The sequence below is a fragment of the Brassica oleracea genome, chromosome C6 (assembly GCF_000695525.1).
Source record: "Brassica oleracea var. oleracea cultivar TO1000 chromosome C6, BOL, whole genome shotgun sequence".
In the NCBI taxonomy this organism is placed as follows: domain Eukaryota; kingdom Viridiplantae; phylum Streptophyta; class Magnoliopsida; order Brassicales; family Brassicaceae; genus Brassica; species Brassica oleracea.
In genome coordinates this window covers 24740217-24755990 of record NC_027753.1, presented here as the reverse complement: position 1 = coordinate 24755990, position 15774 = coordinate 24740217, and the positions used below count along the sequence as shown (strand labels likewise).

Here is a 15774-nt window from a genome sequence, read left to right as displayed (position 1 = left end):
TTGATTTAAATAGAAAAGATATTGGAGTCATTAACTCTTACAAAACAGGAATAATGGAAACATGGAGTCACAACTCCTAACAAAAGATAATGTAAAACAAAGTGGGGAACTATTCCCTAAAGAATAGTTCTATTATTTGAATAAGTAAAACCAAAGAACTGGAGAAGCCACGTGATTGCCTTGTGACATCCTATCAATACTCCGACCGTCGAAAGAACCTTGTCCTCAAGGTTCGTGGTGAAAGTGAATAGAGGAGAACTTTACTTTAATTTCTTCTCTTCCTCCCATGTTGATTCCTCTAGTTGTAGCTTTTGTTCACGAACTATAATCTCCACGACCTACCAACTGATTCCATGGTTCATTATTGGAGACATTTTTTATTTTTTTGAATAACAAAGAAATATGAGATTTTTTTTTTGAAAATTGAAAAACAATGGAAGATTACAGATTTTAATCCATATAAAAGAAAGGATGCTGAACTTGATCAACAAACCCGAAAAGAAGAAAATGGTGAAAAGAAAAATCGATGGATAGATCTCGATGATCGTTAATTCCGAAGAATGACCTCTCGTCGAGGATTCTTGATAACCGTTGATTCACGAAGAATACCGATAACAAGGAAGATGAAAAATATAAAGTTTTTGATACCACAAAGTGGTCCGGATCAAAAACATAACATGCTCTGATACCACTGATAGGTCCCTTGCCAAGAGATATCAATGTTGATCTAGAAACATGTGATTTGATACCAATTAAGGTCTCTCTTCAAATCAAAGAGAATTTGTTCAAGAACAAATTAAGTACACACTAGAACACGTTTTTCTTTTGGGTAGTTATGACTACCTCTTTTTAGGGTTTTCTTTGATTTAAATAGAAAAGATATTGGAGTCATTAATAATGGAAATATGAAGTCACAACTCCTAACAAAAGATAACGTGAAACAAAGCAGGGAACTATTCCCTAAAGAATAGTTCTATTATTTGAATAAGTAAAACCAAAGAACTGGAGAAACCACGTGATTGCCTTGTGACATCCTATCAAGGAACCAGTTTAGGTGAAGCCAAGTAAGTGATACTATAAATGTGGAATGGTTAGAGATGCGACTCATTTAACTGAACAAGGTTCAGTTTAGGTGAAACCAAACCAAGTAAGTGACACTTTAAATGTGGATGGGTTCGAGATGGTTCATTTAACCGAAGGGGGGACCGGTTTAGGTGAAGCCAAAGTAGGGGTGGGCGTTCGGGTACCCATTCGGGTTCGGTTCGGGTCTATTCGGGTTTCGGGTTTTCGGGTTCAAAGATTTCAGTCCCATTCGGGTATTTCTAAATTTTGGTTCGGGTTCGGTTCGGATCTTTGCGGTTTCGGTTCGGGTTTGGATAACCCATTTAAATTATTTTAAAATTTTTAAAATTCATTATATACTTTAAATTTCTCAAAATCTATAAACAAAACAATATATTACATATAAATTTGAATAGCATATGTCAAAGTACCTAAAATTAACATATAAATTGGTTTAGTTTGAATATTTGGATTGAGAATCAATAAGTATTGTTGGTGTTTTGAGTATACTTTAGCTATTTTAGACATGTTACTTTTGACTATTTGTATATATTTATAAGTATTTTGGATAAGTTAAAAGTATCTTATATATTTTGATGTTCTTAATATATATTAAATCTAAAAATAATTAATATATATAGGTATATAAATCAATTTCGGATATAATCGGGTACCCGAAATACTTCGGTTCGGATCGGGTTCGGTTTCGGTTCTCTAAATACCAAAATTTTGAACCCATTCGGATATTTAATCAATTTCGGTTCGGGTTCGATACTACTTTTTCGGATCGGATTCGGTTCGGTTTTTCGGATCCGGATTTTTTGCCCAGGCCTAAGCCAAAGTATGTGACACTTTAAATACCCGCAAGGGGGTCCGGTTTAGGTGACGCCAAGTAAGCAAGACGTGTCACTTATTGTTCTTCTATAAATTGGGTACACCTTTTGTACACTTCACAGACAGTCACGGAGAGATTGAGATATGGCGGAGGAGCACTTCGACGTTCTGACCAAATCTGGCGAGAAGACCGGTGTGTCCAAACCCAGGCACGTGTACTGTTGTTGTTCCCTTTCTTATTAGGTGAAAAAATACCCAGAAATCGATTCGTAATAGAAGTGATTTTAGATGTGGTTTTAGTTGAATCAAGCCATTGTTTATACATTGAAAGTCAACGCCTTTATATAGGTCGGAGATTCACAGAGATGGAGATTACCATCGTGCAGTTCATGTCTGGATCTTTGTGGAGAGTACTCAAGAGCTGCTTCTCCAACTCCGGTCTGATGATAAAGATTCTTGGCCTGGACAATGGGACATCTCTAGTGCTGGTCATATCTCAGCCGGTGATCCGTCTATTATATCGGCACAGTAAGTGAATCTGATTCTGCAATCCCTTTACCTTTTTATGTCTTTTTACTAAAGTTGCTGTCCCACTTTTTTTTTTTTGTGTAGGCGAGAGATGGAGGAAGAGCTAGGCATAAAACTCCCAAAAGATGCCTTTGAAAAGATATTCGTCTTTCTTCAAGAATGGTTTGTTTGTTAACTCAACGTTCTTGGCTTATGTGATGCATGTTCTCTCTCTCTCTTGTTACAAATCTTTTGTTTGCTACTTAATATGTTTAGCTTGATTGGTATGGTCGTTGCATCTTGATGCTATGCACACTGATTCTTATCTGATAGTGTGTTGCTTTTCTTGTGTGTGTGTTTTTTACAGTGTCACAAACAATGGAAAATTCATAAACAATGAGTTCAATGATGTGTATCTTGTTACAGTTCTGCATCCAATCCCATTAGACGCCTTTACTCTTCAAGTGAGACTTTTTCCCTTTTATGACGTTCAAGTACTAAAAGCCACACAAGTTACCTCACCATTTCGTTTTGTTCTTGTATATATCAGAAAGAGGAAGTCTCTGCTGTAAAATACATACCTTATGAAGAGTACAGAAACCTGCTGGCCAAGGAAGATCCTGCTTATGTGCCATATGATGTGAATGGAGATTATGGAAAACTATTTGAAATAATCAGGCAGAGGTACATCATCTCTTATTCATTGCTATGCTTAAGGTTATATATAGAAAGTTTTTATCTTACAAGAGACTGTTTCTCCCGAGTTTGTTGAAGGTGTCAAGTGAATGCTGAGGCTCGTAGTTTATCTCTGCAGAAGCAACTCCAGAGATACTCTCCCGTCACCCTCGAAGCAAAGGTATTAGCTTCTCACATATATTACCGAGTTTTATTTGTTTCAAACGAACCACAAAACTGAGCTTTTCTTTACTATGCAGTTGACAGAACTCTCTGAGGTGGATCAGAAAGCGCTTGGTCTAATCGTGAAGGCTGCAAAAGTTATAGACGACATCTTCTATGAGCAGGTTTTGTAGATATGTAGTCTGAATTTACTGTTCTGTTCGTGGACATGTAACCTCATGGATGAACTTAAAACTAAATGAGATGAGTTGTCTGTTATCCTAAACAGGTTTGGTACAGCAATCCAGCTCTAAGAGACTGGCTTAAGGAGCATGCCAATGCATCAGAACTGGACAAACTTAAATGGGATTACTTCCTGATCAACAAAAGTCCATGGTGATTATCACTGAACTGTCTTTGTTTTAACTTCAGTACAAGAGATTGATGTTTCATTTTTACATTTGTAGGTCGTCACTGGATGAAAATGAACCATTCTTGACCACGGCGGATTCAGCTGTGAAGCTGCTTCCTGAAGCAACGAAACTTATTGCTGGCTGGAAGGGTATTGAATATAGAGCAGCTTTTCCTTTGACTAAACCACCCGGTGCCAATTTTTATCCTCCTGATATGGATAAAGTGGTACACACAATCACAATGTTTGATGTTTGTTTTCCAAATTTTTAATATGTTCCCATAACCAATTGTGGTTCGAAAATCTTATAGGAGTTCAACTTATGGCTAAGTAGCCTAACGGAAGAGCAAAAGCATGCTGCAACAGGGTTTTTCAGCATTATAAAAAGGCGAAGTGAAGCTAATCTAGATGCTTCTCAATCTAACCATCTAGCCAACATCACAAAGAAGTTAACAGACTCTAACTCCGATCTGTATAGTGCTCCCTATTCAGAGATATATCGACCTTTCCTCACAAAAGCTTCTGAACTTTTGCACAAAGCTGGAGACTTGGCCACTTCACAGAGGTAAAATATCATAAAGTTTCTTCACAGATATTTTCCCACTCGAGTTGCTTTGTGTGTTGAAGTACTTCAATGTTTTTCTATAGTTTGAAGAAGCTGCTGCATAGCAAAGCTGAAGCTTTCCTATCAAATGACTACTATGACTCAGACATTGCATGGATGGACTTGGTACCTCTTCCTTGCCCATTCATTTTTGTAGACAAGTAGTCTTTCTTTCATAAGAGGATAGTTTTTGTAAGGCAAGCTCTGGCTATTTTATTAACAAGTCTGCCATTTCGCTTTTGGGAGATTGTCATTCACACCATAACTTCAAGTCTCTGTCAATTTCTGTAGGATTCAAAGTTGGATATCACCATTGGTCCATATGAGACATACGAAGATGAAATTTTTGGTTACAAGGTAAGAATTTCCATAAAAGTTTCCTTCTGCAGTGATCTACTCACAATTTTTGCCTTCTTTACCCATTTGATTTAAACTTACATTAGGTTCTTTGCATGATATTTCTCTCTAATCTGTATTTTTTTTCCATTGCAGGCTTCATTTGAAGCCTTCATCGGCATTCGAGATGATAAAGCCACAGCTGATCTGAAACTCTTTGGTGACAATTTAAAGGTACATTTCTCTTTTTGCAGCTTCAATCAATCAATGTTCCAATTGCTTACTCTGAGATCATTTTTCTTTTTCTTTTCACTTTCTGGTAGCTATTGGAAGACAATCTCCCGCTTGACAGTGTATACAAATCAAAAGATGTGTCTGCTGCTCCTATTCGGGTCATCCAGTTAATCTACAATTCCGGAGTAAGTTCCACTGAGTATCCAAAAGATGATCCGAGAGAGGAGAGGAAAACTAGCCTTTGTCTTGTCTTTATCCACCGTTCACTTGTTTCTTGACTGTGACAGGATGTGAAAGGTCCTCAGACTGTTGCTTACAACTTGCCAAACGATGAGAAAATCGTCGAAGATAGAGGAACATCAATGGTTATGCTCAAAAACGTTCAAGAAGCAAAGTAATGTTCTGCCTTACTTTCTCCATGTTTCCATATTATAAACGGTTATCACGCATTACTTCTTACTAAGCCTTTTTTCCTTTTCCAGGTTTGAACATATTCTAAAACCTATTGCTGAAGTCATCATCAGCAAGGAACAGCGAGGATTTGTTGATTTTGATTCCTTCTTTACTCACACCATTTGCCATGAGTGTTGCCATGGCATTGGTCCGCATACAATAACGCTTCCTGATGGTCAAACTTCTACAGTGAGAAAGGTTTTACTTTTCCTGCAAGAATGCAAATAAGAATCGATCATGTACCAACCACAAAACAACTTGTAGTTTAATCGTTTCCCTTGTATTTTCATTTGATCCAGGAATTGCAAGAACTCCATTCTGCAATGGAAGAAGCAAAGGCAGATATAGTTGGTCTTTGGGCATTAAAGTTTCTCATCACCAAGGTCTATAACCATCTTTACTAGTTAGCCAAACTTGGTTCATTTAATTTCAATTCGCAAAGTCTTGATTAATTTCTAAGTCAAAATACTTAATTGAACCACTGTTTCTTGTCTGTTTCTGTATGTGTAATCGACAGGGTCTGCTTCCAAAGAGTATGGTGGAGAGTATGTATGTTTCTTTCCTAGCTGGATGCTTTCGATCCATCCGGTTTGGTCTCACAGAAGCTCATGGGTAATGAATGAAACATATAATCTCACACGTCCTATATGTATAACCCTTTGACATAAATCTATCTTCCGGCTTCAGGAAAGGGCAAGCGTTGCAGTTCAACTGGTTGTATGAGAAAGGAGCCTTTGTTTTCCACGAGGACTCTACATTCTCTGTTGATTTCACTAAGGTAACCCCATCCATGAGAGGTTTATGATTCTTCATATCCAAAACTCCAAAGTTGCTGAAATTTTGTTTTTTCCCGCATATAAAGGTGGAAGATGCAGTGGAGAGTTTGAGCCATGAGATACTCACAATCCAAGGAAGAGGCGACAAAAAGGCAGCAACGTTGCTTTTAAATAACTACTGCACTATCACCGGACCATTGAAAACCTCTCTAGAGAAGCTCGAGAGCGTTAAGGTAGGACATGAAACATAAATTGAGATTGACTGTTTCTACATGATGATTCGCATAGAAATGATCTGCTTGCATGGTTCGTTTGTGTGTTTAGGTACCAGTGGATATATCTCCGACATTCCCATTAGCAGATGCATTGATGAACTGAGATCTGTCTCAGGCGATGTTGTGTTTCAGTTTCAGCGAGTTTGTGGTTTTACAATAAAAAGCCAGATGATTCATCATGAACCAATTCTGGATTTGTAATGGAGTTTGTTTGCATAATAAAAGTTTGTATCTTTGATTGAACAATGGGTTTCTTTGAATTCGATGCTCCCAGAGTCCCAGTGAATAAAGTTGAGAAATTTATCACCAAGACAACTGTAAGAGGTAAGAACCTTTTTACTGAATTGATTTCTTATTGCTTGAGATCAAAAGAGATTACAACTCACGATTTAAGTAATGCAAAGCTAGCTAAAGAATAGAAAACAACTAACCAACTAGTAACCATCTTCCTACAAGTCAGGAGAGGTTTATTGACTCAGAAACAAATTTAAAAAACTCCAAAAGACTCGGTAAACCAACTAACTTGTCGACCAAGTAACTTTATTCTTCAATCCTTCCCCTAAACTGACACTCTGCTTCAGTTTACTCTTCCTTTAAACCAACTCACATCTTCAACCTCAGCTTCTCGAACACTTCTAACTTCACCGGTTTGGTCATGATATCAGACAGTTGTTCCAAAGTCGAGCAGTACTCCAAACATATCACTTCTTCATTCACAAGTTCACGCAAAAACTGGTACCTCACATGAATGTGTTTGCTCCTTCCTTGTAAGACAAGATTCTTTGAGAGTTTGATTGTAGAACTGTTATCACACATCAGAAGTGTACCTTTCCCTTGATCGACCCCAACATTCTCAAGAACATTCCTTAGCCACACTGCTTGACACGCTCCATATGCTGCTGCTACATATTCCGCTTCGGTGGTTGAGAGAGTGACAATGGGCTGCTTCTTTGATGCCCAAGACACGGCTCCTCCCCCTAGTATGAATGTGTATCCTGACGTGCTTCTTCTATCATCTAAGTCTCCCGCATAATCGCTATCAACATAGCCAATCAACTTCTCCTCTTTCCCACTCTTGTACTGAATTCCAAAGTTGATTGTCCCTTGCACATACCTTAGTATTCTCTTTGCAGCCATCAAGTGTGGCTCTCCCGGGTGCTCCATGTATCTACTGACGAGATTGACCGAGTATATAAGATTAGGTCGAGTTGCAGTCAGATACCTTAAGCTACCAACTAGCTGTTTGAATGATGTAGGATCCACTTTCGTACCATCTCCTTCTTTGGTTAGCTTCGTTCCAGGAACAATTGGATTCAGAACATGGTTGCAGTCTTCCATACCAAACTTCCTCAGCGTCTCCGATGCATACTTCCTCTGAGTGATGAAGATTCCTCTTGTATCTTGTATCACTTCTACTCCAAGAAAGTACCTCATCATTCCCAGATCTGTCATAGAGAATTCTTCTTCCATTGTTGCCTTGAACTCATTGAGCATGATCTCTGAGTTACTTGTGTAGATAAGATCATCTACGTACAAGCTTACAATCAAGACACCTTCTTCTTCCTTCTTGACAAACAGAGTATGTTCAAAATAGCATTTTGTGAACCCCTTGCTCTCAAAGTATCCTTCAATCCTGCTGTACCAAGCTCTAGGAACTTGTCTTAGACCATATAGAGCCTTCCTGAGCTTATACACCTTCTCGCCATTTTCTTTAAGCTCAAACCCTCTTGGTTGTTCAATGTATACATCCTCTTCTAACTCCCCATGAAGAAAGGCGCTTTTCACATCTAGCTGGAGTACTTTCCACCTTCTCTGTGCGGCTATTGCAATGATCAGTCTGATTGTGTCCCACCTAGCTACCGGAGCAAACACCTCAAAGTCTACTCCATGTGTCTGGTGGAAACCCTTTGCAACCAACCTAGCCTTGTACTTATCAACCTCACCCTTCTCGTTGAGCTTAGTCTTGTAAACCCATTTAACTCCAATCACTTTAGCTCCATTGGGTAAAGACACCAGCTCCCAAGTTTCATTGTCTTCTATGGATTTGATTTCCACCTCCATTGCCTTTCTCCACTTCTCTTCTTTCACTGCTTCCTCAAATTTCTCCGGGTCTTCATCTGAAGCGTACACTAGCACCCACGACTCTAGTTCTTCTTCTTCTCCTTCCATGAACAACCCTTTTCCTTCAACCACATAGTCTCTCATCCATGCTGGCTTTAACACGCTTCTACCAGCTCTACTTCTGCTCGTTTCTTCTCTCTCTGTTTCTCTAGGCTGAACGGTTTGTTCCTCCTGTGGCTCATCATCATTTCTTTCTTCTTCGTTAGCTATTGAATCAGCCTGCTCTTCTTCATCATCATTTCCTCTCTCTTCCTCTTCTCCAGCAACTTCTATCGGTTTCTCTTCTTCAGCTTTTCCTTCCCAATCCCACTTCTTACTCTCATCAAACTTCACATCTTTGCTGATGATGATCTTCTTGGTTACTGGATTGTACAACCGGTAAGCCTTCGATTCTTTGCTGACCCCAAACATCACACATTTGATGCTCTTTTCATCGAGTTTTGTTCGCCTTTCATACGGTATTAGTGCAAAAGTCACACACCCGAAGACTCTTAGATGTTCCACCGACGGCTTGTGTTGGCTCCACTTTTCAGATGGTGTGACTTCTCCTAAGATCATTGTTGGACATCTGTTCAGTATGTGAACTGCGTACTGTGCAGCTTCAGGCCAGAGTCTGTGAGGAACCTGCATTCCAAATAGCATACACCTCACCATGTTCATCAGACTTCTGTTCTTCCTCTCAGCTATACCGTTTTACTGAGGCGTGTAAGCAGCAGTGAGTTGACGTTTGATGCCTGTCTCTGCGCAATAATCCTGGAAAGCCTTAGAGTTGTACTCTCCACCGCGATCAGTCCTGAGACACACCAATAATACACCAGCCTCTCTCTCAACTGCCGTCTTGAATTCTTTAAAGACCTTAAACGCCTCAGACTTTTCTGCTAAGAAGTATGTCCAACATTTACGGCTATGATCATCAATAAAATTAATGATGTACCTCTTTCCACTCTCTGAAATCGGTGAGATTGGACCGCAGATGTCACTATGCACAAGCTCTAGCACACGACTGGCCTTCCACTCGCTCTGCTTTAGAATATTAGATCGAATCTGCTTGCCTTTCATGCAGATCTCGCATACTATTCCATCGCTTGCAATCTTCGGTAAGCCCTCAACCATCTCCTTCTCTGAAAGGGTTGCAAGTACCTTATGATTCAGATGTCCCAACCTCTTGTGCCACACCTCTTCCATGCTTGTAGCAGGGATCACAAGCTGATTCATCTCCAGGTCTTTCTTAGCTTCTCTCACAATTACCTTAACCACAAACATACAATTTGCAGTCATCGTTGAGTGCATGATCACTCGCTGTTGCTGTTTGTGCCAGATCTCACACTCATCATCTTCAATGATGATCCACAGTCCCTTCTGTTGAAGCTGCCCAACACTGAGTAGGTTGTTTCTCAGTGGAGGTATGTAGTAGACAGAGGAGATCACTTGTGTTGCGCCATTGATCTCAAGTCTCAGGTTTCCTCTTCCCTCAACTTGCATCTTTCTGTCATCTCCAAGTCGTACTTGTTGCCGGAATTGATCATCAAAAGTGATGAACCACTCCCTAACTCCACACATATGGTTGCTGCATCCTGAGTCCAAGTACCATACATGCTCCACTTCTTCGTTGATCTGACATGAGAAGTATATGTTCCTCCATTTCAGCGTAATTAGCTGATTTTTCCCATAAGGGACACTCATTCTTGTAATGTCCTATCTTGTGACACTTGAAGCATTCAATGTTATTCTTGTCGAAGCTTGCATTTCCTCTGTCAAAGCTTCCTCTCCCACTACCTCTGGAGCCACCTCTTCCTCGGTTTTGGTACTGATTCCCTCTCCCTTGAGAGTATCTTCCTCATCCTCTCCCATCCTCCATTCTTAGAGCATGCTCATCTCCTACGTGCTTGCTCAGGTTCTGCTCATGAACAAGGAGGGAGCTTTGGAGTTCATCGACAAACAGCTCCTTGATGTCTTTGGACTCCTCTATGGCACACACCACATAGGTAAACTTCTCAACTAGAGTCCTGAGAATCTTCTCAACAACTTTGTCATCGGGCATATCTTCTCCCAAATTCCTCATGTCGTTGGCCACAACCATAAATCGGGAGAAGTACTCCGTTATCGTGTCTCCTTCCTTCATTTCTAGGACCTCGAAGTCCCTTCGCAGCCTCTGTAGTTGTGCACTTTGCACCCTCTTGTTCCCCTGGTACTTGGCCTTCATTGACTCCCATATGTCCTTTGAACTCTCCTTCTTCACAATCGTCTTCAAAATTGTTTTGTCAATGGATGCAAACAGGTAGTTATTCACCTTGAGGTCTTTCAGCTTCTGCTCGGCTACCTCAGTCCTCTGTGGGCCTGTCAGAATCACGTTTCTCTCCGGCTGCGTGATCCCAACCTCAATGAGCTCCCACCACTCCTTTGATCTCAGCAGGTTCTCCATGAGCATTGCCCAATGCTCGTAGTCACCGTCAAACTTCGGTATGTTCAGCGATGAGTCTCTCTCTCCCATTCTCTCACTCTTTTCGTATCACAAGTTTTTAGATCGAGAAAGCTCTGATACCACTTGTAAGAGGTAAAAGCCTTTTTACTGAATTGATTTTTTATTGCTTGAGACCAAAAGAGATTACAACTCACGATTTAAGTAATGCAAAGCTAGCTAAAGAATAGGAAACAACTAACCAACTAGTAACCATCTTCCTACAAGTCAGGAGAGGTTTATTGACTCAGAAACAAATTTAAAAAACTCAAAAAGACTCGGTACGTAAACCAACTAACTTGTCGACCAAGTAACTTTATTCTTCAACAACCAACATATGTTATGATCTTCTGAACTATTAACCAAAATTGAACTAGTCCTTACTATTCACCATGACAACTACTAACAAAGAACTTGAAATTAAAATCAAGAGGCACAATGGAAGAGAAACGATTTCTGTTTGAAGTTTCTCGAAGTTTCTTTGTGTCGATAAGGGTTGAGCCTGACACCGGTATACAAAGCCAATCTTTAGTGTGTCAGTGATGTCCAAATCCCATGTGTAGATTATCAATTTTGAAGAAAACGACAACGTTTTGCAGATTTGATGTTTGACTAATATCCGTTTAGGTTAACTCAAATTTAAGCACTAAGGTTAAAATATATGTGTTGTAATTGTTATAAATCAATTGGTGGATGTTCATAACCGGTCCGGTCCATAACCGGCTCATACACTTAGAGAGAGAGACGGCCCAGCCCTAGAGAGAGAGAGGCGGCCGCAAGACTTGGAGAGCAGAGAGAGAGGCGGCTACAACTTGCCTATTTCATAATTCGTTTATGTTTATGATTTGTAATCTTTCCTATTATTGTATTTTCATTTATCTCTCTTGTAACCCCTATATAAAGGGAACACTTATTCATTAATAATATACAGAAACTTACAGTTCTAAATCCTAAGTTTCACAACACGTTATCAGCACGATAGCCTCTAACACCATGAAACAAACCATCGCGGCCACTTCATCTAATCACTCGGAAATCTTGGCCATACATGAGGCCAGCCGCGAGTGTGTTTGGTTGAGGTCGATGACCCAACACGTCCGAACTGATTGCGGGATGGCCGAGTGCAAAAAGCCAACCGTGATGTATGAGGACAATGCTGCGTGCATTGCTCAGCTCAAGGACGGTTACATAAAAGGTGATAGGACGAAGCACATATTGCCGAAGTTCTTCTTTACTCACGAGCTTCAGAAAGCCGGTGAGGTCCAGGTCGTCCAAGTACATCCAGTGACAATTCAGCTGACCTATTCACCAAGGCACTTCCTACCTGCACGTTCAGGAAGCTCACGCATCAGATTGGGATGCGTAGGCTGAAGGACCTCCACTGAGGTTCACATCAGGGGGAGTAGTACGTGTTGTACTCTTTTTCCTTCATCATGGTTTTGTCCCACTGGGTTTTCCTGATAAGGTTTTAATGAGGCAACATTAAGCGTATTACAATCCCTGTATGGTTATGGCATCCAAGGGAAAGTGTTATAAATCAATTGGTGGATGTCCATAACCGGCCCGGTCCATAACCGGCCCGGTCCATAACCGGCCCATACACTTAGAGAGAGAGACGGCCTAATCCTAGAGAGAGAGAGGCGGCCACGAGACTTGGAGAGGAGAGAGAGGCGGCTACAACTTGCCCATTTCCTAATTCATGTATGTTTATGATTTGTAATCTTTCCTATTATTGTATTTCTATTTATCTCTCTTGAAACCCATATATAAAGTGAACACTTATTCATTAATAATATACAGAAACTTACAGTTCTAAATCCTAAGTTTCACAACAGTAATTAAGTTTTTTTTTGGTTGTTCAGATTTAATAATAGGGCTAATTTGTGAAGTAGCCATGTATCGCATGTAAATTAAGTAAGTAGCATTGATTTTGACATAGTGTAATGTCAGGTATTTAACACACAATTCATCCGGTTCTGCCCTTTCCTTTAACAGGTTACCAGTTACAAGTGATATAGTACGTAACGTCGTGGGTTTTGTGGCGTTATGAAAATCACATATTAATACACAGCACATGAAAAAAATTAATATAGCACAAATGGTTTATCTGAAGGCAGTAAGAAGATGAAAAAAAATGGTTGCCATGTAAAGGTTAAAGCTGCGTCCATTTACGTAACAAATGTAAACATATGTTACGAAGTGTTGGTGTATAGGAACTATTCTATATACCCAAAATAATATGGAATACACACGTGATAAAAAAGATTGTTCAAATTTTGTAATTTTTATATGCTGACATAGACTTACCTACTGCTTTGCCAGAGTGAACTCAAACCCTTTGTACTAAACCCAAAATCACTGATCACTAAACCCAAAACAAAATATAAACCCCAACTCAAATAGCAAAACATGGAAATAGCACAATATTTTGTTCCATTCTACACGAGGCACATAGAATAGAGAAACTGTTGAAGTAGGCGAAGGTATGTCATGAGGGACGACGTCACCAGGTGTGAGAAAGTATGGCGTAGACGATGGAATCAATGGCCAAAACTTGGTAATAGATTTGGCATATGAAAGAATACCAAGAAGCCAAGTAACAAAGTATAATTATGAAAGATAGTTTTAGTCTATTAAGAGAAATGAGTGGTGTCAAAGTAAAACTCGTAGCAATTCATGTTTCATGCTACATGGGGCACCTAGAATAGAAATCTAGGAGAGAATAGATGACGAAGTACGTGACTTCGTTGGTTTTGTGGCGTTATGAGAATCACATATTGAAACACAGCAAATGGAGAAGATTAAATTAGTACAAATGGTACAACTGAAGGCAGTAAGAAAATGAAAAAAATGGTTGTCATGTTAAAGTTAAAGTTGTGTCCATTTACATTATAAATGTAAACATATGTTTCAAAATGAGTGGAGTATAAGTACTATTATATTTACCTAAAATAGCATGGAGTACACACGTGATAAGAAAAGGTAAAATATGATGGAGGAGATTGTTCAAATTTTGTAATTTTTATATGATGACATTAAATTATCTACTGCTTTGCCAGAATGAACCCAAACCTTTTATAATAAATCCAAAACCACTGATCACTAAACCCAAGACAGAAATATAAACCCCAACCAAAATTGCAAAACATGGAAATAGTACAATATTTGTTCCATTATACACTAAACACCATGGTTCGAAGTCCTTATCAATTACTACTTGACGAGAGAGAATATAATGCACAAACATGACTGAGAAGGTGTGAGCCCCTATCTGCAATACTTTACCAAACTGGGACGCATTCAACATCACCAAATGCTCATCCTCTAAATGCACTTTTGATCACCTCAATCAAACGGAGGTTGAAATAATTGTTAACTCTTTTTTTCCAGTTGGTTCAAAGCCTGTTGTAAACAGTCTATTTAGAAGGTCTAACTAATCCATGACAAACCAGAAATAGTCAAATAACATGTGAAGTCAGCAGATGAGATACGCAAATAATATGGGAAGTCAACATAGTAGTCAATTACCAGTTATATTTTATGTAGTCTAGTATTTATATGTATCGAACAGAACATACAGTAACACGGAATGGAATGGAAATCTTCATACGGGTTGCTGATTTACTCCTGAAAAAATAGTACAACCGAGTAGAACTATAATATTAAGTACTGTAAACTATTCCATTAACAAAGTATTCTATTTAACATAGCATAGTATCCAAGCTATTCCATTTCAAGCTACATAAAAATCCAATATAGATCTAATCCCTAAAGTGTGAATTCACATTTCAAACATAATTACCCCAACAATTCGCAGTAAACAGATGAGTCCGAGTAACCGGGACAAATTCAACCCTAAATCATTTCTTTCTACTAGCCCAAATAGGAGAAAAGAGCATCAGACGAGTAGAATCGAAGGCACAAAACCGAGAACTTACAATATTTAAACAGTTCTCAGATAAATCATTGATGTGAAGTACAAGAAGCTCGGATTGCTCTGTCTCGTCGATTGTAGTGTAACGACCTCTTGTCTCAAACGATTTAAGAATTGGAGACGACATCTCCTTTGCGACGCACTTCGAGATGACTAATGAACGCAAACAAGGACAACGTTACCGACGGTGAAGAGCAAAACAAAACAGAGGGTTCGAGGAGGTGGTGCAAACCGACGACGGAGAGACCTTTCATTTTTTCCAAAAGTATTAAAAATGTTAAGAGAGATAATGTGAATATAATTAAGCCACGTGTAACTTAACATTAAATAATTAATTTTATTTTTATTTTTTTCCAACAGGTTTCGCCGGTTAGTTTCAGGGAATGCATTATTACATAAAATGGAATATGGATATAGAAAAACTAGGGCATTTAGCTATGTACCCAATTATACTTTTTTTCTTGGTCGTCCAGTTTCCCTTTAATAAATTAGGATAGATTTGTTTGTATACGAAAAGACACGAACAGAATTGTACCAAGTAAAAAAATATGCCATTTTCCCGCATTTATGGATCTAATTCATGTGTTTTCTTGTCTTCTAATTGTTGCAGTACCGCTCAAGGTAAACTGCTTCACATTCTTCCTCTCTTTCAGCTACAGGTGGTTCAGGAAACAAACAAAAATATCTCAAAGACATGGACTTTTAAGCTAAAATTATTCTTGGAACAAAGGGTTTTGGTATACGAATAATACGATTCAAAGTCCTTAAATAACACCATTGTATTGGCCATATTTGGCATGATCTCTTCGAATTTTTAAGTCTAACGCAACCGGTGGATCAGGTAAACTTCATTTCTTAAACCTTACACTTTTGAGACATGGGTCTTAACTCTTAAAGCCTGAAACTGCTAATTGATTGGAACCAAAATGGA

At 39.1% G+C, this 15774-nt stretch overlaps 1 protein-coding gene across 1 annotated transcript; it reads left to right on the top strand.

Annotated features, from left to right (window-relative positions):
- The first annotated feature begins 1946 nt into the window (after positions 1-1946).
- Positions 1947-6576, top strand: LOC106300813 (nudix hydrolase 3). The gene is made up of 21 exons (XM_013737046.1): positions 1947-2105; positions 2245-2424; positions 2509-2586; positions 2771-2867; positions 2954-3087; positions 3178-3259; positions 3339-3425; positions 3530-3636; positions 3708-3879; positions 3964-4217; positions 4301-4382; positions 4548-4613; positions 4749-4826; positions 4916-5011; positions 5114-5220; positions 5309-5477; positions 5579-5662; positions 5797-5891; positions 5967-6057; positions 6142-6288; positions 6380-6576. Exons 1-21 carry the CDS (start codon positions 2041-2043, stop codon positions 6431-6433), a joined length of 2325 nt encoding a protein of 774 aa, XP_013592500.1. The 5' UTR covers positions 1947-2040; the 3' UTR covers positions 6434-6576.
- The last annotated feature ends 9198 nt before the right edge of the window (positions 6577-15774 follow it).

Coding starts and splice junctions, on each gene's coding strand:
- LOC106300813 (XM_013737046.1), top strand. CDS start 2,041: ATGGCGGAGGAGCACTTCGACGTTCTGACCAAATCTGGCGAGAAGACC. Junction 2,868..2,953: donor TAGACGCCTTTACTCTTCAA/GTGAGACTTTTT, acceptor TGTATATATCAG/AAAGAGGAAGTCTCTGCTGT. Junction 5,892..5,966: donor GGTCTCACAGAAGCTCATGG/GTAATGAATGAA, acceptor TTCCGGCTTCAG/GAAAGGGCAAGCGTTGCAGT.